Source organism: Anticarsia gemmatalis, chromosome 27 (assembly GCF_050436995.1).
Source record: "Anticarsia gemmatalis isolate Benzon Research Colony breed Stoneville strain chromosome 27, ilAntGemm2 primary, whole genome shotgun sequence".
Lineage (NCBI taxonomy): Eukaryota > Metazoa > Arthropoda > Insecta > Lepidoptera > Erebidae > Anticarsia > Anticarsia gemmatalis.
In genome coordinates this window covers 5,655,934-5,681,963 of record NC_134771.1, presented here as the reverse complement: position 1 = coordinate 5,681,963, position 26,030 = coordinate 5,655,934, and the positions used below count along the sequence as shown (strand labels likewise).

Sequence of the window (26,030 nt, the reverse complement as noted above, 5' to 3'; positions counted from 1 at the left end):
AATGGTCCAAGTAGGCTTTAAGACTTTTGTTCATGGCTCTAATTGAGTCTATTTCCTGTGCCACTTCTGATACAGGTTTCTGAAAAAAAAAAGTATTTATGGTCAATTTTGTTTTTTTTTTATCATAACAATCATGTCTGCCGAGAGTTTGATTCTGTCTAATTAAAATAATGATCTAGTTCTAACTGTGAAGGAAAACATTGTGATGAAACCTTGCATGCCTAAAAGGTTTACCAAAGCATGACATTAACTAAATGATAGTCAGTGACTACATTCTATCAACAACTTGGGTTAGAGTGTAGCAAAGGGTGTGCAAGGACTAATGCAGACAATATTGGAAATCATTACCAAATAAAATTGATAATAAACACCAAAGAATTCAACAACTCACTACATTATTATTTAACATGTCTCACTCAAATGTTATTGTCATTTATTACCACCTTAAACATGACCCAACTTCATCCAGAAACATATATATCTTAATTAAAAGTCCCGCGTGCCTACTTAAAATCTACACTTTAACCAATCAGAAGACATTTTCTCATTGATCTACACAGCTACACCTTTGAATACATTCTAAATATAAATTCCTTACTTGCAAGTCAGTTTTCGAACCGAACTAACAAAAAGAAAAAGTTATTTACCTCGCGTTTAGATGATGTAACTGATGCGCTAGACATATTGTCTGTTTTAAAATATTGTTTGCGTTTTGCTAAAAATACAGATTTTGTTTATTTATTTGATGATTGACAATAATCAAATTGAACACTTTGTTGACAAACTTTTATATTTTGACGGTTGAAGACTTGAATAATGTTACCTTATGCCAAAAATTCCCCGAAACATGAGTTAAATAATTAGGCATCTAATAAATTTTATGAAACATGTAATTTACTGGCTTCAAAGTTTGTACTATCTAATAGTATTTAATTGGAGAATGGAAACTATTTGAGTATTGATTTGTGTTGTTTGGCTAATATGTCGACTTTTTTCTTTATCCTACGTTTAACTAACAAGTTTAAGTAATTATTTATTTTTTAAACTACGTAATATTTTCGTTAATAAGACGAGGATTTTAGCAATATGTAAAAAGTAATAATGTCACTTTTGTAATCTTGAGAGCAAATATAGGGTAAAGATATAGCAACATTTATAAAGACGTTTCTTTTTACGTTTGCTCACTTAAGCAGAAGATTAACGCAAAAATTATAAAATGATGAGATTATTGTAAAATCGTTTGTAACGTATTTATTTCCAATACAACAAATTTTAATAATACTTAAACATACGAAAATGATCTCAAGGATGAAATTGTGTCACAAATAAGATTCCTTACATTGCGACTGCAACAAACTCAAACATCATTATCGACTTTTCAATAGCACTTTCAAAACGCATGCGCAACGCCACGGCGCCATCTGCAGAAAAAACGTCGCAGTTTTATATGAAACGCCGCCATTTTGACATTTGTTTGGCTTTTGTGTTCTACACCAAAAATTATCATGTAATTACTCCTTACGAGTTGTTATAGTTCGCATTTCCGCTAATGAACTATTTAGCCGGTGCTTTGGATGAATAAAATCCAACGCATCATTGAGAATGGCGTTCGTTAAACAGTGAAAAAATCGATAATGTAGCCGTACCGCTTTTTTACTTTCGCGTATCAAATTTTGGAGTTATTTTACTAATCTTTCGTAAATATTTGTTTCTAATGGAGTGAATATTAAGTACACAGTGTTTTTAACGTGTTTCGGTCGGAAATTGACAGTGATATGTGGTGAAAACAGCCCTATGAAAAAGGCGCGAAGTGGCCCGCGCATATTTTTTACCACGGAAATAAAAACATTTTTTAATTGAAACAAAGAGACTCGGAGCGAGTTATGTGTATCCTAATAGACTGCTGCAGCTAATTTTCCGGATATGTGTTACGTTTAACAAATGCTATAAGTTGTACTTTCTAAAAATTGAGTTCATGTAAGTGCATATTTCCTCGGTATCGGTTGGGTAATATATCTATGTATATCAGCTTGAATTATTTACAATGTTACATTGTAACTTGCTGTATTTTTTGGCTAAAATAAAATAGATAAAACAGTTTATCTGTCAAGGCAACACAAAATAGATTTGCCTATTTATTTTGACAGAAAAATGTAAACAAATAAAATGTTGTCAAATTGTCATTTTTCTATTGAAATAATAATAATTTTGATAAGATTCATATGACAAGTACCTAGCTTAGGTTAGGTTAGGTTAGGTTTCCTGGGCTTTTTCCGCACTTAGCCTCTTAAATGGGCCTTTGTGCGTGTATCTACCCTCTCAAGTACCTAGCTTATTTTTAAGCGTGATATTAAAATAAGCATATTACAATGTAGTATTATTGGACCTCATCAAAGCTGGTGCATGTTTTTTCACCAAAAAAAACCTATCTCTTGTATTGTCTTTTCTAAAGCACTGTAAAATTTGGTTAAAACATCCATTGCAAAGGAGAACTATTTATTTTATAAAATATGTATTACCTTTTATCATGGGGTCCTAACTTAATCTTCATATCATTTTCCATAGTCTTTCCAATGTTCTTTAGTATCTTTAAATATTAAATAATAATAGAAGCTTTTTATTTAGATACCCCTTTGTTTGCAAACTTTGCATGTCTGTGTATATATAATAGTCACCTACAACTAAGATATTCACTTGTACTATATTAGAATAAACATAATGATCTGAAAACATGGCCAGAGTCCCTTTGCTCAAGCATCAGGCACTTGCCAAAAGAAGAATATAAAATACTTTGTAAAAAGAGTCAGGTCTTAGGTCTCTATTCTAGCCAAGTGCAGATCAGGAAACTAGCACCTCAAGAACTGTCTTATAAATAACTCTCAATAAAAGGTTTCCTCATCATGATTGATGGTTTTCATCAACAAAAAGAATTACATTTTTGATATTTTATTTGTCTTTTTTCCTTAATCTGTCTGAGTTCCTTTCCTGGGCAAAATATTAATGTTATTTTATTTGCTACAATATGTGTATTTCATTTCTTACAGCAAATTAGAATGAAGACCATTCAATCTAAAATGTATGAAATATATGTCATAGTACAAGATATTGGCAAGATATACAGAAAAAGTTTGATCATGAATAAAAATGAAATCATAAGTCCCTGTATCTTCCTGTAGTTCAAGATTATTATTTTCAAACATGGATAAGGTGCTATAACAATTTTATTTTGACTTATTTGTGTTATTAAGTTTTTGTAGTTTTGTTGTGTAATCTAGGTAATTGAATACATTTTATTAACTAGTAGTCATCCAATTACAAAGATTGATAATATACCTACTTTGAAAAATTAATGAATATTCTGAAATGTCATTCATCAAATGATGAGTCCATTTTTTCATTCATTATGAAAATGAGTTTCATTATACCTAAATGAATACTATACATATAATCTTGTCATTAAACATACTTTACCTGTTACCAACAGACTGAGTTCTATGTCTATTGACAGGTCTTAGGCCTTCAAAGTGTCTTAGGCAAGTCTAGATCTGACTAAGGTACCTACTACAACAAATTTTGTTAGATTATCTTCATAGAGCACAAATAAACCATACTTCTACATAATATCTTACCTGTTTTACCCAAAGGCATAGGTGTTTGAAATACATATACATTTTGCCATTAACAATGTTCATGTTAATTTCATGCAAAAAGGGATGGGCAGTCATGGGCCTATTGCCATATTCCGAGAATGTTACCAAACTCCAAGCTACTATTGAGAAAAATCTTACATAAACCAACACTCTGCCTACTATTGGAATCGAGCCTGAAACCTCATGATCACCAGTATGATACACTACCAACTGCACCATAGGAGCAGTATACCATACCTTTATCATCTAATTAAAACATAAACTTACCAAGAATATTTCTTTACAGGTTAAGTTACCCTCTAATATTGCAATGCGGTTAAGAAGTAGGAAAAGGGAGCGGCCGCTCTCAAGCAAGAGGAGTTCCAAAGTTACTAAAATAAAAACCGTCAAGTCCGTTAAACCGTTAGCCAAAGCAACCACTTGGAAGCCTATCCTGAAGCGGGAGATAAAAAATGTTGTATCAGAGACACCGTTCTGCATCACACGGTCGCAGAAATTGAAGACAAGGCCCGTTAGAACCAAACTAAGTATGGAGAAACCTTTGGAGACAACGCACAAGAAAACCAAGCACAAAGATGAAGGACGCGCAAAGAAACCAATATTCCAGACCGTTGTTAGGAGCTCTAACAAAGACCCTGTGTCTTCATCGACTGCAGTGAAAAAGCCACAGAATGACAAAATAACTACAACGTCCAAAACAAAAGAAGTCCGTACAACAAAGTCCGTTCAACTGAGACACAGTTCGTTGAACCGAGAGTTGAAAAAGACAGAGGTTATATCATCAGCTATTAGTTCACCTCGTAAAACGCGTCGTATGGACAAAACTGATAAGTCAGCTTCGTTAAACAGCTCACCGATCCGCAAAGTCCGTCAAATGGGTTTAATGACTCCTAAATTAACGAAGTCTTCGGTCAGCTCAACGAATGAGAGTCCTAAGAAACGGACTAAAAAAGCTCCGGTTGTGCCTGAAACTAACTGTTATTCTGAAGATAATGATGTGACTATGTACGAGGCACATACAACTACATTCGTTGACTTTCCCGCCCAGAAATCTGAAGAATCTGACTCGGACGGTCACGTAGAATCATCTGAACTGTGCTTACCTAACGACTGTCTTAATGACTTTATGGCTATAGCAGACTGTGCTAGCCTTATCAACAATGAAATACCGGCTACGGAAGAAGATATAAACTTCTTAGCTGATAAGGCAGCGAGGGTGATGACTACGGAGAAAGCTGAAGACAAGAAGTCCAGGACAAACTCGGTGGACAAACGTCTGACTAAACGGAGAAAGTCTAGCAATGACTTGGAGATGTATCAACCGACTTCAACTACGGATGATTTGGATAATTGCGCTGATTTTTTGACTAATGGAGAGAAATATGTACAGGTAAGATTTGGAATTAATTATTTATTCTTATGTATCTTTTCAGGAATTGCATACTTGTTGAAAAATTGACGTAGAATCCGACTCGCAATCAAGACCAATCTTATTATCGTTACTTTTAAATAGTTTTAAACTTGCGCGTGTTATATATTGACTAATATTTTACGGGAATTAACGCAATATGCTTGACGTTTCGGCACAAGTTTCTTTGTCTTTCGTTGTATGGTCAACATCAGCTTGTTCATATAAAATATCATGGCACATAAATTTACTTCTAACGAGTCTATAATAATATTATGTATATCAGATTTTTTACCGGCTACACCAGCTAATCTTTCTTTATATCAGATTGTTACATTTTTTTAATAAAGGTTTCAGAAAAGAAATCATTTTTGAAGAACACCATTTTCAATAAACCTTCTCTCTCCCTCTAACAACCAAACTTAGATAAAATCTTTAATGATTCAACAAAACTCATTATTTCTACACATAGCTAACAAAACTACACCCATCTCCCTCCCACAGCCGGACTTCGTGACCCTCCTGGAGCAGGACGGGTACGTGCGCGACTCGGAGTGCGAGATATCGTCCACGTGCGACACGCAGGGCACCGCCATAGAGAGCCTGGAGGCGCTGTCCGCGCGGAGCCCTAGCTCCGGCTTCCTGGCTGAGATCAGTCAGAGTCTAGCGGGGGAGGCTGCCGGATGGGTGAGTGTATTTATACATAATATGTCATACATAATTCACACTCATACATACATGCATACATATGTATATACAAACATACATATAGGTAGAGTTTTCTATAGAAGTAGGCAAAGACCAAAGAACATCACTTGATACAATCCATAAAAAGCTTTTTCTACCACATTTACGTAAATAATTCAGTTTTATAAATATTAGTTTGAAATTCAGCTTTGTATATAACTTTTATAAGTGATAGTTTTTAATGTTAGATAGGTACATAGTTATGTATATGAGTGGAAAATATAGGCTATAGCTAATATAACTTATGCTGAAAAGATGTTTTAATTTTTTTTTTGAAAAATATTTATTTAAACCTAAAATCGAAAACCAATCGAAAATTGGAAAAATCGGAAATAGAAATTATATTATATGCCAAGCGATATGAGACCCAATTATTTCTAATCGTTGTGATTTTGTGTACAGAACGGATCAGACCTAGCTGCCGATGAGCCGTCGTTAGCGTGTCACGATGAACAGTCGCCTACAGACATAGAGGTACGTTATATTATTATTTATTCCAATAAATAAGTAAATTTAATAAATAATTTAAATTTAAAATTTTCCAATAAATAATAATTTAAAAATTCAGTCTCCCCCGGAATAGAGCAGCATGCTTTGGGTCAAAACACGTGACATCATGCGACTTTTCAACTCTATGTATTGCAGTGATAATTTGATTACCTTTATACAAACATTAAAAATACGTATGTAATTATCTTTTATAATATACTAGCTGACCCGCGCAGCTCCGCTCACGCTTTCTTGTTTTTATTTAATATTTTCAAATTTATTCACCTTTTACACCTCTGGACTTCCACAAATAATTCAAGACGAATTAGCCTAATCGTTCCAGCCGTTCACCAGTTTTAGCGAGACTAACGAACAGCAATTCATTTTTATATAGATACTAGCGGACCCGACAGACGTTGTCCTGTCTACACGTCTTTAATTTTTAAAAAATAATTAAAAAAACATTGTCCAGCGGACAAAATTGTGAATCTAAACCATTCTCAGATCCCCTTGAACACACACAAAAAATTTCATCAATATCGGTCCAGTCGTTTAAGAGAAGTTCAGTGACATGTCACTTACAGAAGAATTATATATATAAAGATTTTAATCGTCAATGTGTATAGGAGGAGGCGGCCGACGTGATATCATCGTGCAGCAACCGCGTGGACTGTGAGCAGATCACCTCCTGGGTGGACGCCTTCGACCCTTATCTCTTTATTAAACAGGTAACTAACACTAACATAATACAGTCAACTGTGGCATCTTCACTTTATCATGGTACCAACTTAAAAATAATCATTTTTTTGAAATATTAGCTTCAGTGATCAGCAATTCATTTAAAGATACAAGAAATATAAGTAAAATCCATTATTTCCTGAGAAAGAAAGCTAGAAAAATTCATATTCAAATTCTCCTTGATGAAAAGCATAATCGGAAGTGGGAAAATTGCTAAAGAAAATTACACTTTATGAGTAGAAGAAATAAAGTCCCATTGCCCTACCTTGGACATCAGGTAGAAATTATATTGGGACCATTTCAAACGTGCGAGTACGGGGGTGACAACTGGGAATTTTCTTCCTACTTTTATTCCAGGAGACAGTGTGGGGACAACTGGAAATATACGGTTACATACGTGCTCGCTACGTCATAATCAAAAGAATCATAGGAATGTGACAATGTGTAGTAAGCGAGAGACTCCGACATGACTTAGTTCGCACGAATATACCGGAGTATAGTGAAACAGTCTTAAATGTTTGTATGTTTGTTGCAGCTTCCGCCGCTAGAGTCAGTAGCGACGGGGGCCCTGAGAGCGCGGTACCCGGCGCTACCGCTCAAGACTAGGACCAGTCCGGATTTCAGTCTTGTAAGTACATATAGTTCAATAAAGCCTAAGGTGCAACGCAGACGACAGACTATCCGTGACGCACTTTTTAGTCTGTGAAAATAGAACTTATGCCATTATATGCAGTAACGCACACAACGCGCAAAAAGTCCGGCGCGTTACTACATATAATTGCGTAACGCGCGCTGCACCTAAAGAAAAGTAATTTAATTTTCAATATAATACCTCAGAAAAGGATTGAAATAATTGACCCTAAATAAAGTTGGTTTTTTTAGTACAGTTTGCAAAACTAAAATAAATCTTTATCAATTGTGTTGGTTTCATATGAAAAAATAATCGAAACTAGTTCAGATTCCCACGTTCAATGTTACCCAAATGATTCAAAGTTACCCAAATTGACCTTAATAGTAATAAATTATTTTTTCTTATCCTTATACCTTAGCTACGGTCAGCATAACATGTGTTCCGTTAAAAAAAATGCTATGAAAGGTATTTGGCTAACATTATAACAACCAGTCGCTTGCCCAACGCCAGAAATTCTATTCCAAAAGAAGGGTCCATGGACATGGAATTTTTACCCCCAAACTTAGTGTTTAATTCTTACTAATAGTTCTTAGTTCTTACAATATTTTGATCACCAGAATAGTAATCTTTTATTAGAAACAACATTAAACAGTTCATAGAAATAGTAATGATTATATTATTAGGTATCTCGAGGAGCTCATGGCTTAGTTAACAACAGCCGCGCGGATTGATCTATGAGGTTAAGCTACGCTTGCCGAGGTTGTTCTGTGGATGGGTGACCATCTTATACATATCGGGTTCCTCCGTGTTTCGGAAGGCACGTTAAATTGTGGGTCCCGGCTGTCAATTTCGAAGATCTTTGACAATCGTTAACAGTAGTCAGAAGCTTGAAAGTCTGACAACCAGTCTTGCCGAAGGGTATCGTGTTATCTCAGGTAACTGGGTTGTGGAGGTCCGATAGGCAGTCGCTCCATGTAAAACACTGGTATTCAGCTGCAACCGGTGAGACTGGATGCCGACTCCAGCATAGTTGGTAGAAAGGCTAAGCCATGATGATATATTATTAGTTATCTTCCACTAATTACTGTATTGTATTGTGCAGGTGTTAGATCTGGACGAGACGCTGGTGCACTGTTCGCTGCAGGAGCTGCCCGACGCCAGCTTCCACTTCCCCGTGCTCTTCCAGGAGTGCCGGTACACGGTATGTTCATGTTAATTAATGTATATTTTATTTATATAAGCAAATCTCATAATATCTATACTAATACTAGTTGACCCGGCAAACGTTGTTTTGCCATAAAAAAAAGTGTCACTCAGGGGTATGAAAAATAGATGTTGGCCGATTCTCAGTCCTGCTCAATATGCTCACAAAATTTCATGAGAATCGGTCAAGCCGTTTCGGAGGAGTATGGCAACGAAAACTGTGACGCGAGAATTTTATATATTTTTATTTATTAGATTATAAAATTGTAGACTTTGTTTGGTTGAACGCGCTAATTTCAGGGACTACTGGTGCGAATTGAAAAAATATGTTTTTGTTGAATTGCTTATTTATCGTGGAAGGCTACAGGCTATATCATTATTATAAAATCATGCTGCGACTAATAGGAGTAAAGTACCAGAAAAAATGTGGTATATTCCCAGCTGTCCCCTCTAACACAGCCCCACGGGGTGGCAACTGGGAATAAAAGTAGGAAAAAGAGTTTGTGAATAAATTAGTATGTTTGTCGGTGCAGGTGTTCGTCCGCACGCGGCCGCACTTCGCGGAGTTCCTGTCGCGCGTGTCGCGCCTGTACGAGGTGATCCTGTTCACGGCCAGCAAGCGCGTGTACGCCGACCGCCTGCTCAACCTGCTGGACCCCGCGCGCCGCTGGATCAAGTACAGGTATACTGCTAAACTTATACTACAGTAAACCAGGTATAGGTGCTATTAAAATGGCCTATTACAATAAAATCTATGCTTAGTGTGCACAAAGCTACTATGTCATAGGCATCTCCTAAGAAAAGATTTTCGACTGATTGAACTTAAATTAACTTAAATTCTCACAAAAATCCTTTTAACTACGGGAAACCCTTTCACGCGGAAGAAGTCGCACATAATTAAATTTATTCATGTGAAATATCCCACTACTGGGCAAGGGTCTCCTCCCGTAATGAGTTCAATTCCCACACGGACAATTTATTTGTGCGACCCACAAATAATTGTTTCGGGTCTGGTTGTACTTTTAGTCCGTTATTTGCATGTTTGTAAAAGACCCCGCGACACAAGAGCATACCTAAGGACGGGAGTTGTTTTTTTAAAAACTTAATATTATGTATGTATGTATGTAACGAAATATTTGTTTGTTTGTAGATTATTCCGTGAGCACTGTCTCCTGGTGAACGGCAACTACGTGAAGGACCTGTCGATCCTCGGCCGAGATCTGCGCAAGACTGTCATAGTGGATAACAGTCCACAGGTAAAATAAAATTACTAATATTATAAAGATGATTAAAGATAATAATATTTCAAATATGATAGCGTATTTGAAATATTATTATTGCTTGTAAAAAGTTCGTTCAAAATTTCTATTAATTTCGTAAATAAATTTAAATTATTACACACAAAATCAAGATCAATGTGTCTGGCTCTCATTTGATCTCTACAAAAGTACGACATAGTGACGTCACTATTACTTGTATACTTAAATGTGTTTTTGACATCTCATAAAAAGTTGTTGATTTGACTGGTAAACTACTCTATTCGGTAAAGATCATAAACCCATGGCAACAAGCCACGTTTTTATGTTTCACTACATAATAAAAAAACGTAATCACTTTCCGCTGTCTGTTCATATGTATGCTTACATCTTTAAAACTGCGCAGCGAATTTTGATGAAGTTTATTTTAATACATAGAGTGATTCAAGAGGAAGGTTTAAGTGTATAATTTTTTAAGTCTAATCCGGTGTAACCCGGACGAATTCGGGGCGAATCGCTAGCGTATGTAATAATATTGATGTTTGTATGTACAGGCGTTCGGCTATCAGCTAGAGAACGGCATCCCGATCGACAGCTGGTTCATGGACCGCAGCGACAACGAACTACTCAAGTTGCTGCCATTCTTGGAACACCTCGCCACTGTAAGTATAAACAATAAAAAAATATTAATTCAAAGTTATCTTACAAGTATCCACACTAAGGGTCTCAGCACACTTATGGGATCGGAAAGGGATCGTAACCGTAACGCCTTTCGCCTCGCTGTCAACCAGGCGTCAACCTACCGTATGCACGTAACGAAAGCGTATCAGCAGCGCCTGTACGTCAACTCGGCTACGGCTAGGCGACACCGCGCTTACGCCTCGCTTATGGATATTTTCTCACTTCTTCAATAAGTTTCTCCCTTTGCATCGTTATTTTGTGTTTGAATCGAACTTATAATTTTAAATAAAACATACGCGCAACACGAATGAAATACTCCTTGCGAATGGCGGCGTCTTTAGCAGGCAAGTCGCGGGAGGGGAAAGGGGAAAGGATGGACGAAGAGATGTGAGCTCGGGTACGGAGAGACGTAAGCGCGGTGACGGAGAGACGTAAGCGCGGGGACGATGAGCCGTAAGCCCGGGAATTCAAGTTCGGAGCCTGTTCCGAGGCGAGGCGATTACGTTATTATTCCGATTAGTGTGCGTTGCAGTAGGGAGTTTAATACAAACCATTCTGAACGGCTCGAGGCGATACGGTGACGTTCCCTTTCCGATCCCATATGTGTGCTGAGACCCTTATTCTGTAATTTTCTAGCTAAAATGGCCAAATTGTATATAAATTTTAACCCATTAATGTCCCACTGCTGGGCAATGGTCTCCTTCCGTAATGAGGGCCGGATTAGGCCTTGAATCCACCACGCAATTTCGTGTCCTTGTTTGTATGTTTGTTAGTGTGTGTCACTCAACATTTACCCTAAATCAGTTCAAGTTGTACATAAAAATAGTAATTTCAAAATAATATTTTATAAAACTAATTATATATTTTCCTGAATTTTTCAGAAAGACGACGTACGTCCATACATCCGGGACAAATACAAACTCTTCAGCTACCTACCACCAGATTAAAAGCTTGAAGATACACCTACATACTATTATTTATATCCACCGGGCAATTCGGAGAACGACCGGACAATGTGAGTAGAATATACTCTTTAAAACGTACGTGTTATTGAAAAATGTATGTTAATATAGATAAATTACCCGTCAAAGTTGGTAAATTAGCTATTTTTACTGGTAATTTCTCATTTTTACCAGATATATGTTACTGATTAAAGTCTTAGGCCCTTTATATACAAGACTTGAGTAGCCTTGTGTACGAAGGGCCTTAAAATTACTGGGCATTTTTTTACAATTACCAAAAAATATTGGTATTTATAATCGGCAAATTATAAACGTGCGAACTACGTCATAATTAAAAGAATCATAGGAATGTGACATATGTACGAGAGACTACGATATAACGACATGACGTAATTCGCACGTTTGTAATAATCCGAGTATAGAAATGTCTAAAAATAACAATCAGTATTAAGAAAATTTGCTTTATTTAATTATTTTTTGTAATATCTTACTAACAAACGTGGTGTAAGCTGTGATTAGTTATACAGTGTTTTGTCACTTACAATCAATGTTGTAACTGTATATGAGTGAAGACAAAACACTGTGTAACTAATCACAGCTTACAACACGTTTATTTGTAAGACTGCTACATTATATACGGGTCGGCAATAATCGGCTTGGCAAAACCGAATAGGTGTAGAAAAGAATTGATTGAAAAGAATGTTCAAGAAAAATGCCTCGCCGAATAAGGTATAGACGTCGCCAAATAACTTGAACATAATTTGCTGTATTAGAAATTAAACAGAATGTAGACTCAGTGCAGAAGACACTTGGTTGGCTGTTATACCAGTCGGGTGGTCGAAGCTGAAACGCCTTCCCCTTTGCGCAAAACTGTTATACCTAAACTGACCTAAAAATCGTTCACTAAGATGTTGCGAAATTGTTCAAGTTGTTTGGCGGCACCTATAGTTGACTACCAATCAAATCAGCTACTCTTTATGAAATGTCAAAAACACATTTTAGTACAGAAATAAGACGTAATGACGTCACTATCCGCCGGTTTCTAAGATACATTTAGCGGTAGTTTATATATTCAAAAGTGTTTTTCTTTGTATGAGTTTTAACGCTATTGTATAGATAAACTACCGCTAAATGTACCTCAGAATCCGGGGGTTTGACATATTTTTGTTGATATCAATTGAGTGCCTAATAAAATGTTTCAGTGTGTAATAATTACAATTTCATTATTTACGAAAAAAGCTACATAATCTGAGCATTTTATATGAACCTTTTACGAGTACGAGTTTAATAATTTTTCGTTAACCCAGTCAACTACCCCATGCCTAAGAAGTGCAGTAATCCGGGTTCGAATCCCACCCGGGACAAATATTTGTGTGATGAGCACGAGTATTCGTTCTGAGCCTGGATGTCGATTAATCTATATAAGTATGTTTATCAGTTATTTGGTTACAGTACAAGCTCTGCTTAGTTTGGAATCAAATGACCGTGTGTGAGCTGTCCAATGATATTTATTTATTTTTTATAATTATTAATTGCTTCTAGTCGGTTTTGTTGTTCGATTAATATTGCCGAACCGAATTTACCTACCCGAATATATGTTAATGAAAATTATTAAAAAAATGTGTTAAAAATTCTCCGAATTGTCCGAAAAATTTTGAAATTCAAAAAGTAATGTTTAATTCAAAAATTATTTCATAATGTTTAGGTGAATGATATTCTAAAAAATAGATTAATTTATTATTGAATCGGCATACTATTAGATTTTATGGATTAGTATATAGATATTTTTTGTCATAGGTATTTGAATATGATAATTTAAAATAATACTAGGACCCACAGCTTCAGCTGTTAACTACGGTTTCAATAATCTATCGCCAGTAACAGATACCTCTACTATAAACTATAGCACGTCGCAAATTCGATGCGGGTTCGATTACTGAAAGTTGTCATATTCCAATACCCAATGAAATTATTACGCATTTGACAAAAAAATAATAAGAAATTGAAATCAAATGCATTCGAATAAAATTATTGATTTAAAAAAACTGTGATTATTATTTTCTGTTTTTTGTTTTTATAAAAATATTTTACAATGACTGTGTGGAGATAGAAACTAAGATTCATCGGCTATAATTCGGAGCTACCGGCTATAGTTCAGAGTTACCGGCTAATGTTCGGAACTACCGGCTATATTTCAGAGCCACCGGCTATCTTATCGATATACCGGCTAATGTTCGGAACTACCGGCTATAGTTCAGAGCTACCGGCTATCGTTACAAGATACCGGCTAATGTTCGGAACTACCGGCTATAGATCAGAACTATCGGCTAAACTTAGAGCTACCGGCTATCGTTACAAGATACCGGCTAATGTTCGGAACTACCGGCTATATACCAGAGCAACCGACTACAGTTCGGAACTACCGGCTATAGTTCAGAATAAGCGGTTATAATGAAAAACCACTACTCTCGGGCCATTACAAACTTGCTCACTATGTCATAATCAAAAGAATCATAGGTATGTGACTATATGTAAGTGCGAAAGAGTCCGATATACTGACATGACGTAGTTGGCACGTTTGTAATCAACCGTGTATAATTTTTTTTCTATGTCTACACAGTTTAAAATACGCAATCATGTATATATTTAATAAAATTCTATGACACGATAAAATAATTATGAATATAGTATAATATGATTGCTATATATAAATAATATTTTGTAGTTCTAACCAAGGAATAACGGTAAAGGAAAACATTTAGCAGCAAACTATTTCAAGAACTGTGTTAAACAACTCTCATGTCCGGTTTGAACAACTTTGACACTAGGTTGACCACTAACCATAGTATACGATAAAAGAATGAACCTTTTCAAGAAAACTGCCGACAACAAGTCAGCGACATATCTTGGTAGGTCGGCGAGATGGGTATATAAACTATATATTAGGTCGGGGAAAAAGTCTTTTCGCATTATAGTATGTATGAACTCTAGTATAATATCTCTTTGGCTTCAAGAATCACAAATGAGTACACGGTTCATTAGGTTTCTTTCAGTGAGCCAGTACCCAAATATCGAGCTTTTTGTGTAGAGAAAAGATTTTATTACAAGTTCATACATACTATAATGCGAAAAGACTTTTTCTCAGACCTAATATTATCACTTGGCTATCTGTTGGCTAGCTGTTTGGAACTACAAAATATGAAACTCCGACATTTTGTTTTTATATTAAAATTGTATATTGTTTAATAAATAAGGCGTACTCTCGTGAGGTGCTAATTAATTATTTACAATTTCGTATTTTTTTTATATTATTTTTATTTTTTTTACTTTAAGACGGTTTGGGTTGTGGATGTTTGATTGTTATTTTAAATATAATATCATGTCTGGTTTCTATAGGCATATAAATAAGAGTAAAAATGGAATAAATCATTTTTTTTGTGTGGACATCTATACACGTAACCGGCGGTCCTGTATGACAACATGTATGGATGTGAATGAATCAAAACATGTTTGTAAAGATCTTAGCAAGTGTTATTCTATCTCTGCCTACCACTTTTTAGAATATAGCGTTATATAAAAAATCACGAGTAAAAAATATTAAAAATGTTGAGAGGGGACGCCCTAGAAAGACATACACAGATCATATCGGTGATGTCTTGCAAAAAGGTCAGGTGCGTAGTACTCGTAACCGGCGGTCCTGTATGACAACATGTATGTATGTGAATGAAGCAAGGGAAGTTTGTAAGAATCATATCAAGTTGCGTTCTTTAGTCTCTGTTCATTCCTTTAGGAACAAAGCGTGATATTTTAAATATTAAAATGATTTTTTGAACATCCACAATCCAATGAAATTGTGTTTCAAAAAAGAATATAATTTTAAGATTTTTTTATTATTATTATTTTAATATAACGTCCATTTTTTATTTTTTATTATTATTTACGTGTTTAGTAGTTTTCTAAATAAATTGTAATAGGATGTATAATAAAATATCATCACCATTTTTTAATATAAGAAATAAACAGATATTGTCTATGTTTGCAATATGAAATTAAATTTTTGGTAACTGCTATAGATAAGTATATTTATTTCTTCTTCGTATCCCACTGCTGGGCAAAGGCCTCTCCCATTTTACTGGAAACCTTGTTTAACTATATCTTATAAATTCACTTTTTATCATATTTCGTTTATCTTATAACATAATTACTTACAAATTCATATAAACTTTTCATATTTTTTATTCGAAATATAGTTTTTCAAATAAAGAAATAAATAATATAATATCTAAATGTTCCTATTCTGTTAAAAAATCATTTTTTCCGATATAATAATTATTATTTGTAGCAGTTACCAAATATTTATTAAATAATATAATAAAATGCCTAATACATATTACAAAATAATATAAGTTTTAAATGTTTATATCAAATTATATTTAATTAAATGGCTTTTTTATTATATGATCAAAAATTTTAATTATTAATACGATTTTTATTCTACAGACTTTACATATTTTTATTTTGGTACACTAACCAAGTGACACATAGGGAACTTCGCATGTCCTCAAGAAATGTGTTAAAAAAATTTTTGGCATGCAAGGTTTAATCACGATGTTTTTAGAAATTATCGATTAAAAGCCAGCATATTTATGCGTCTGTTTCAAAATAAAAATATTAAACGCAATAGAATTCAAATTGTATAAAAGCTATTTTATTTTCTTATTTTAAATATTTGTAAAAATGTTTATATTATATGTTTAGTCGAAATGACAATCTCCACAATAAACCAGCTAGTTTATTTAAACCTTTTTACCCCCGGTTGCTGAGGTACATTTAGCGGTAGTTTATCTATTCAATAGCGTTTAAACTCAAATAAAAAAACTATTGAATAGATAAACTACCGCTTAAATATACTCAGAAACCGGGGGTTAGCAAACTTTAGTAAGCCTATCCTTACCGACAGATATGTTATTGGGACCGGAAGAGAGTTAAGTAAAGGTTTTGAATTGATCTCAATGTGAAATCATTTCACGCAGATATATGTATGAAGTAAATGTCATTGAATTTGTTATATCGCCATTTTACTACTTAAACATATTCTATAAGTAAATATATTGATATTTTACTGTTAAACACAAGATCCTGATGGCTAATAAACTCTGAAGCTTTAAGTAATAGGCAAAATGTTTAATATCTTCCTTTTGACATTAATTAAGTGTGTGTTTTAATGAGAAAAAACTTAAAAATATGGCGACCTAACATTTTTCATGGTATTTGAATGGGGCAGTATTTAAGAAAGAATAAGTAAGTATTCAAAAAAAGTTAGCTACTTATACTGTTTGTATATTATGGGCCGATTTTTTCATTCACCCATATTTCGCTAATAGTGAGATTTTCCTCTGTTAAAAGTAAAAACGACACTAAACTAATTGTCATACAGCCTACACACATTCAATTATAGAAATTGCCTATTTTGACTAAACTTATAATATTTTTATTACAATAATATACTTATATACGTTATTCTATATTTTTTTATGAAAAGTCTGATTTTTGATCTGAAATTTGAACGCCAAAATTGCCTAAAATTTTAATTAGTCGTGTTCCAAAAATTGTCCAGAAAAATAACTGATTTTAGTGTTGTGTTATTATTTTGATTAATGTGTTATTTTTCATTAATTTTTTGATAAAATACTATAATATAATAGCTAGTTTAATGTTAATTAGGTTTTGATTGAAAATGGAAACTATAATTAATCTTTTATAGTACAGTTGAATATTTGATTTAATGTTTGTATTAAATTTCTAATAAATAACCCGAAATCATGCTTCTAGTATTGTTATCTTTGATCATTCTGATTAGTTTATCTTTGCCCAGTTTTGGGCATTGATTTTCTTCCATCTTTTATTATGAAGAACTACTACTAGAACACCAATACTATTTATTCAAATTGGTCCTTTTTATTATGCCAATTTCAATTAAAACCTAAAAAGTACTTCTTCCTAAGATTAAATCCGCAATTAAATTTTCATGTAACATATAATAAAATAAAAATAATAAATGTTCATCTTTTATAAACTAATCACTATCAAACTTTTTGTATGCAAGCTTTTCTATATACAAATTACGAAATGATGATTTCTGAAAATGTCTAAAAAACTAAGAATATTTTATTGTTATATGTTCCTCTTTTTCTACAATATTTTGTTAGACAAGGACAACAATAGTTGCAATTTAAACCGAAATTGATTTGCCTACTTCTAAAACATTTTATGAGCCAATATTTTATTCTAAAGTTTGCATACAAAAAGCGTTAACTAAAAATAGACTTACTAATTAAAATACAGTAATATTTATACAGTGAGTTAGTTTTATATTGACCAACATACTAGAAAGATCTAATATCATATTATACCTACATGAGTGTATATTATATATTATTACTTCATGCACCTCTGCCTAGGCCGTCTGGTATAACAGGCGTGATCTTATGTATGTATGTATGTATAATACTAATTCACTGTATATATGCTGTGTCTATGGTCTCGTGATTCAAGCCTGTTTATTTATGATTCTTAAATTATTATATAGCGAAACGTATTTCAAACACTACTTACACATTTAATTATACATTATATCGATTATTTATTAATAATACTTTATTCAAGCTAAATATTACTATTGGATGATTTGTAAACATTACCGTTATAATATCCAACTGAAGTAGAAATTATTTCAAATCCCTTTTTAGCCTGTTAGGAGATAAGTTTTGACAAAAACATAGCCTTGGGTTTTCTACTATGCAAGTACTTTCTGTATTGTGATACCAACATTGCCTGAACAAATTTAATTTAATCATTATCTTGATATTATGTCACAATTATTAATTGCATAATTTAAAGAACAATTTCCATGGTTTATGACAGCCGATTCTCTTTACTTACTCACATCTTTTCTTCTGTAAGTGTGTATGTCACTGAACTTCTCTTAAACGACGGGACCGATTTTGATGAAATTTTTTGTGTGTGTTCAAGGGGATCTGAGAATGGTTTAGATTCACAATTTTGTCCGCTGGACAATATTTTTTTTATTAGTTTTTAATTTATTAGACAGGACAACGTCTGTCGGGTTCGCTAGTTTCTATATAAAATCGAAAATATATGCACGCTTTAATTAGGCTTGGCGACTTATGCCGATCGGGTTTTGTTATTTCTACATGTATGAGCAATAACTGTCACAATCAATATAACTAGGGTCGGCGGACTAAAGAACATAGTCAAAAAGTCGAACTTTACAGGAACAATAAAAAACATTTTTTATTCCATCTTGGAATTTTCAAATTGTGCGAGGCTGATAAGGTACACCACTTAGTATGCTGGGAATTATTTCTCAGTGACTTAATTGCTTTAGTCAGATGGCGTATTGTATCATTTGAAGTCGAGAGACCTAATAAAAAATATCGAATTTTTTGACTTATGTTCTTAAGTCCGCCGATCCTATATAGTATTAATTACCAGTAGTTCCGTGTTACTTGTCTATAGATGCAATAATTAGTATATTAATATTGTTGTATGTGTTGTCTAATATACTTATTATGCATGTTATTGTTTCTTCAAATCCACTGTTATTACTCTCTAAGACATCATTACAAAGTATCAACTATGTCATATTAAATGTAACTTTAAAATTGCGCTGATTCGTAAGATTTACGAAGGGTACTATCAAATTACTGTCCCACTGCTGGGCAAGGGTCTCCTCTCGCAATATAAGAGAACTTATGTCTGCTGTTCTTAAGGCCGATTGCAGAAACCTTCAATTTTAATTGTTGATTAATTTCTGTAACTACGATACATGTCAAAGTGACAAAAAACAACATGATACTTACTTAAGAGTTGCTTTAAATTGAAAAACGTTTCAGCATTCGAGTTTTTATGGTTATCCATCAATGACCCGACCTTGGTATAGGTAGCTAAACTTTGTAAATCTTACAATCAGCGCGATTGTCTCTGTGTTATAGTTTAACAGAAATTTCTGCAGCTATTTTTGTTGAAACGGTCACCCATCCATATCCTGACCTGGTTGAAGTTGCTTGACTTTACTTTTATTTGAATCATAAGTGAAACAGACTGGAATCAATATTTTAGTAGATATTGTAGATAAGTGAAATGTTTTTCAGATAAAATATTAGATTTAAATAATGTTTTAAGCGACATGATGTAGCGATCAAAGTGTTTATTATGTAATTAGGCTAAGGTGTAATCAATTGTTTAGATTATTAAAAGTATTTAATGAAATTGTACTTTTTATTCATTTAACCCAAATCCACGATACTTTTGGAACGCCTTTATGGCGCTGTAAGTTGTGTATGTGACTTCCACGCAAAGGTTTTGGGTTCGAATCCCAGATCGTGAAAGTTTATGATATAAAACATATTTACTCCTGCTTTAAGAAATGCTCTTGTGTCGCGGGGACTTACACACATACAAACAACAGACTTAAAGTATAACTAGACCCGAAACAACTATTTGTTGATCGCACAAATAAATAATTGTCCCATGTAGGAATCGAATCCACGACCTCCCGCCGCAATGGTAGCGGCGTGGTGGAATAAACTACTACGTCACTCAGGCAGCCAAGTGATTTATAGTACTGCTATTCACCACTAGATGGCAATAAATGTATTTTACGTCTTTATTGTAAACAATCAAATTGTTATCAATTCGATAATGTTACATTAATTAGTCATTAATATTTCATGTCGATTGCTTCGTAATTAATCATTTTTGCGTCAAATACTGCATACCTAACCTTTTACCGACCACTAAAACTCCTAGATGCACTTTTTCTTAAAATCTATTAACATGTAATCTCACCTTGTCCATTCCCAGATTATAATCTGTCACCCTAAAAATTCTTGTGGGGTAAACAGACCGAATCGTCTTCCTAGGTTAAGCTCTCTTGCCTAGGTTGATTTGTAGATGGGTGAAGATCTAACTGAGTGAGTTTTGTTCGTGCTTAGGAAAGCATGTTAATCCTTTGGTCTCGGTTGTCATTTATAGAGGTTTGATAGTTATTAATGTTGGTCAAAGGATACCAGACTCAACAAAGGGTGTCGTATTACTCAGTAATTATTTGGTTTTGGAGATCTGATAGCCATCCATTAAAAATGGTCCATTTGCAAGCTAAAGGTAAGGCAGATGACTCTTAGAGATCTACTTATATCGGTTAAATAGTTAAGTCGCAAATCTGATTAAGTTTAGCCATAACAGCATACTGATATAGGTTATTTTCGTATTTATATTTAACTAGCTGACCCGCGCAACTTCGTTTGCGTCACCGAAGAGAGAATGGGTCATAATTTTCCCCGTTTTTGTAACATTTTTCGTTGCTACTCCGCTCCTAATGGCCGTAGCGCGATGCTATATAGCCTATAGCCTTCCTCGATAAATGGCCTATCTAACACCGAAAGAATTTTTCAAATCGGACCAGTAGTTCCTGAGATTAGCGCGTTCAAACAAAGAAACAAACTCTTCAGCTTTATAATATTAGTATAGATATTTTAATGTTAGGTATCATGAACATTGCATTACATCAAACGTGAAGGTAGGTTTAGGGGGAGTATGAAATACCTACGTACACTCATGTTTCGTTACTAACAATATAAGTAGCAGCGGGAGAGGCTATTGTCATATACCGGACAAGTTACTAAAACTTTGTGCTACTATTGAGTATAGATACTCGAGCCCGGTTTTTTACCCATTAGTGACTTCGTTAAACTCTCAAGCGCGAACTGTATACTTGTATTTCCACCAAAATGGAACGCTAAGGTATCCATTTTGGGTTTATTATATTAGAAAGGCCAAATAGCACTTTGTTAGGTATGTTTTAAATATAAATCTAATAACAATAGAAACATCTACATTAATGGAACTATGATAACATCTATCTATTTCTTGTAAATACGCTTATCGGCGATAGTACCGCGATTATATGACGTCACACCACTATGATAGATCTATTTATTTGCACGAAATGCTGGCAGATTAGCGCTTAATACGTATTAGACTATATTTAGATGATTGCGTATAAATTCATTGATAAATAAACCGCAGAAATGTTATGAAATTTTATCTTAAAGCCACGTCTGTTTATAGCTGCGTCATAACTCAAAAACTGCTGAACGGATTTGCATAAGAATTTCACTAAAGTACAGTATGGTTCATAAAGATGTAAATTTATAATTTTACAAATCATAGTTTTTGTGTAGACTACTAGCTGAAACATGATGATCGCCGAGCGCCGAGTCGGAGGAAGAGTACATTAACCGAATAGGCGGGCTTCCGATCCTGGTGGTCTTTGAAACTCCTAGATTTAGAGTTAAATAAATAATTAACCCCCGGTTCCTGAGTACATTTAGCGGTACTTAGTTTATCTATTCAACGGCGTTTTTTATTGTATGAGCTTTAACACTATTGAATAGATAAACTACCGCTAAATGTACCTTAGAAACCGGGGGTAAGTCAAATACGTTTAATGCCAATAAAAGGGTTCCTTGCCCCTGTGTGCCACGCTTCGACCTTAGCCGTTGCCAATGTTCAAAACGATAGCTTCCTGACTTTCTAGATTACAAAATGAATGGATAACCTACGGTGTGACGTGTCCAAAATGATGAAAGATAATTAAATGTTGGAGTAGTGTAAATTGTACACAAATAACCATTTCACCATGATTTACAATAAATCATGTATCAAACTGAAGATGACAAGACTAAATGATTGTCACTTTTTAAAATACGTAATTATGAATTACTAATTTGATGAAAAGATATCAGTAATGCACTGCTGTGGGAGGGTCTCTTCTCTTAATAGGCGTGTCTCTACCACGTTGTATAGAATAGAATAATTATTTATTTGCGTAAAATGTGCTAACAAAACATGATAAAAAATAAAAATAGGCACAAGACACATTTTGCCATTTACAAGCATGAAAATATACAAATAGTTTTTGATATAGGGATGCGATCATTAATACCAAATTAATACATTAAAACTTAACACCACACAGAATCCATACTAATATTATAAATGCGAAAGTAACTCTGTCTGTCTGTCTGTCTGTCTGCTACTCAATCACGCCTAAACTACCGAACCAATTTGCATGAAATTTGGTATGGACATATTTTGATACCCGAGAAAGGACATAGGCTACTTTTTACCCCGGGAAAATGACGCATTTCCCGGGAAAATTCAGTTCATAATGACATTAAATTAACAAAATTCCGTTGTCATGGCAACTGTTTAATGGCGGATATGCCTTAGCGCGACTTCGTTATATTAGGAGATATTTAAATAATTTTGATATATTTTTCGTAAAAAAAAGGCATATTTTATATCATCACGCTAGGACCAATAGGAGCAGAGTAACAGTAAAAAGTGTTATAAAACGTGGAAAATTCTGACCCATTCACTCTTATGCGACGCAAGCGAAGTTGCGCGGGTCAGCTAGTATAAAATAAACAAATGACGTAGTATCTCATATAACACAGTACTAGTCTAATAAAATTAATTATTTACAGACCAGAATGTTGACCAAGTTCGAGGACTTTATTATTCCTCATTATTATAAGCCTACATCGTCCCACGGCTGGACTAAGCCCTCCCCCATAGTTTTCCACCGTACCCTGTCTCCGGCGGCCCCATTGCATCCTGGGTTAAAAGTGGGCAGCTCGTCTCTCCATCTTTTACGGGGTCTACATCGCCGCTGTCTTCCAGTTGGCAGCGGCCTCTTTGCAAACATGGTTTCATCACGTTTTTCCTCACCATTATGACAAGTCTTCTTATCGTATGGTTAGTGGCCTAACGTCAAAGTTGTTCAAGCCGCCCGAAGGACTTTAACTTGGCTTATTATAACAAGTGATAATGAATTCTAACACACATCACTTGGAAAAGTTATTGGTGTTTGCTAGCTTTTCTACCCTCGATCACTTGCGTGGGAGGTGAATTTACCACTCATTTGGTTACCATTGTCTAACCGAGATAGGTACCTTCTTAAAGATAAATTTAACCTGTTATTGTCAAACTGCTGCAAGAATCTCCTACAATGGGGAGCCTTGAGTCGAATACCCAGGGCAAATGCGAGTAGGAACCTTTGCATTTTCAGCAACGGTTATCTAAGCTAGCTATAAAATAAACACAACTTACTCATACTTATTTACTAAATATAAAAACAAAACATTGTGTAATACATATTTCTTTGAAATATATTGTTTTGATTTGTAACATTTATTTTTAGTATAATCAATGTCTGATGATTTCTTAAATGCGTAGCAAAGTCTACGAAAAATACATATATTATGATAAATAACTGACTAATTAGGAAGAAGTCACCCTGACATTGTTAGTAGGTTGTCTGCTGAAAAGTTAATATTGGTTGAGAACTTGAGGGTGCGTATGAACAGAAAGACGATTTTCGTCCACTCGCGCAGGATTAAGATGGTCGCTACGCCACCGTGGGTCGAAGGTTCGGTTCCCACACGGATAAAATATTTGTGCGATCCACAAATAGTTGTTTCGGGTCTGGTTGTATATATTTTCCTGGTTCCATGACCAAGACGTCATATCGTAGACTTTTCATGGTAGATTTCATGATGAAGATGACACTCTGACACATCATGAAATCTAAAGGGAAAGGTGGATACCTTTACCTAGACATGGTATAAATTTTCCGGAAGATTTCATGTTGAAGACGTCACGTGGCAGAAATTTTCCAGAAGATTTCATTAAGAAGACGTCAATTGGTAGAAATTTTCCGGCGGATTTCGTGAAGAATACGACAATTGGTAGAAATTTTACGGCGTATTTCATAAAGAAGACGTCAATTGGTAGAAATTTTCCGGCGGATTTCATGAAGAATACGTAAATTGGTAGAAATTTTCCAGAAGATTTCTTGAATAATACGTCAATTGGTAGAAATTTTCCGGCGTATTTAATGAAGAAGACGTCAGTTGGTAGAAATTTTCCGACGGATTTCATGAGGAAGACGTCAATTGGTAGAAAATTTCCGGCAGATTTCATGAAGAACACGTCAATTGGTAGAAATTTTCCGGCCGATTTCATGTTGTGGACGTCTCATGGTAGAAATTTTCCGGAAAATATCATGCTGGAGACGTCAAGTGCTAGAAATTTTCCGGTGGATATCATGATGAATACGTGACATAGTAGATATTTTCGATTACATTTATGATGAACACGTGTGACGTGTTCATCATAAATCTAATCGAAAATGTCTGGTAGAAACTTTCCGGAATTTTTCATGATTAAAACGGTAAGGTAGAAATTTTCCGAAAAATATCGTGATGGGAACGTCAAGTGGTAGAAATTTTCCGGTAGATTGCATTACGATGACGTCACATGGTAGACTTTTCGTGGTAGATTTCTGATGAAGACGTCACATGGTAGTAAAACTCAAAGGTGACTGACTGACTGACTTAGTAATCTATCAATGCACAGCCCTAACCATTGGACAGATCGGGCTGAAATTTGCCACGCATTTAGATGTTAAGACGTGGGCATCTGCTAAGAAAGGATTCTGATAAATTTTGCCCCTAAGGGGATATAGGGGATGAAAGTTTCTATAAATCGTATTAGATTTTCTTCTGACAGAACTGAAATTAACCAAGAGTCAGAAATAGGATACTTCACTGGCTATGGTCGCCTTACACAAATTCATGTCGTACAAATATATTGTCTTTCAGAGGGATTTTCCGGTCCCACGTACATTGAGACGTCATATTTTACATAAAAAAGATAATGAGCTATTTTCACTACATTCCTTTGTGTAGAAAACGTGCTAGTTATTTTGGTCGACATAGAATTTGATCGATAACCATAAAACATGTCATTTACATTAGGCAATTTTATAAATATTACAAATCTTATAATAACAAGAATTTGATACTAATCGCAATTAATTTAACACAATTGATGCAATTTGATAGATAGTAGTGCTAGTATCACAATTCTGAAAGCTGATGTTCGCCATAACCATTCTATTATACTATTTACCTACATAACTAACTAACCCGCGCAGTTTCGCTCACAAGTCTGCATTTTTTGTTTTCTTTCTCTCCATAATAACCTTTCCCGTGTCAAATTCATGTTAAATTATTTTTATTCGCAGAAAATATGGTACAAAAGTTGTCTTTAAGACAATTTTAAATAAACAATAAGAAAATTGGTTGAGCCGTTCTTGAGTCTTGCGCTCAACGA

General features: G+C 34.4%; 1 protein-coding gene across 2 annotated transcripts; it reads left to right on the top strand.

Annotated features, from left to right (window-relative positions):
* Positions 1 to 1,446: 1,446 nt before the first annotated feature.
* Positions 1,447 to 20,057, top strand: LOC142984431 (uncharacterized). Of its 2 annotated transcripts, XM_076132008.1 has the most exons (12): positions 1,447 to 1,977; positions 3,045 to 3,207; positions 3,937 to 5,040; positions 5,563 to 5,745; positions 6,208 to 6,279; positions 6,921 to 7,022; positions 7,568 to 7,660; positions 8,766 to 8,864; positions 9,400 to 9,548; positions 10,017 to 10,122; positions 10,677 to 10,784; positions 11,685 to 20,057. In XM_076132008.1, the coding sequence occupies exons 2-12, from the start codon at positions 3,199 to 3,201 to the stop codon at positions 11,748 to 11,750; spliced, it is 2,091 nt and encodes a 696-aa protein (XP_075988123.1). In that variant the 5' UTR covers positions 1,447 to 1,977; positions 3,045 to 3,198; the 3' UTR covers positions 11,751 to 20,057. The 2 variants fall into 2 exon arrangements, with proteins under 2 accessions (XP_075988123.1, XP_075988124.1); XM_076132009.1 differs by lacking the exon at positions 3,045 to 3,207.
* Positions 20,058 to 26,030: the final 5,973 nt, after the last annotated feature.

Bases quoted from the DNA above. Each gene is read 5' to 3' on its own strand.
- LOC142984431 (XM_076132008.1), top strand. The intron at 8,865-9,399 runs GTATGTTCATGT...TTGTCGGTGCAG, and splicing joins TCCAGGAGTGCCGGTACACG to GTGTTCGTCCGCACGCGGCC. The intron at 9,549-10,016 runs GTATACTGCTAA...GTTTGTTTGTAG, and splicing joins CGCCGCTGGATCAAGTACAG to ATTATTCCGTGAGCACTGTC.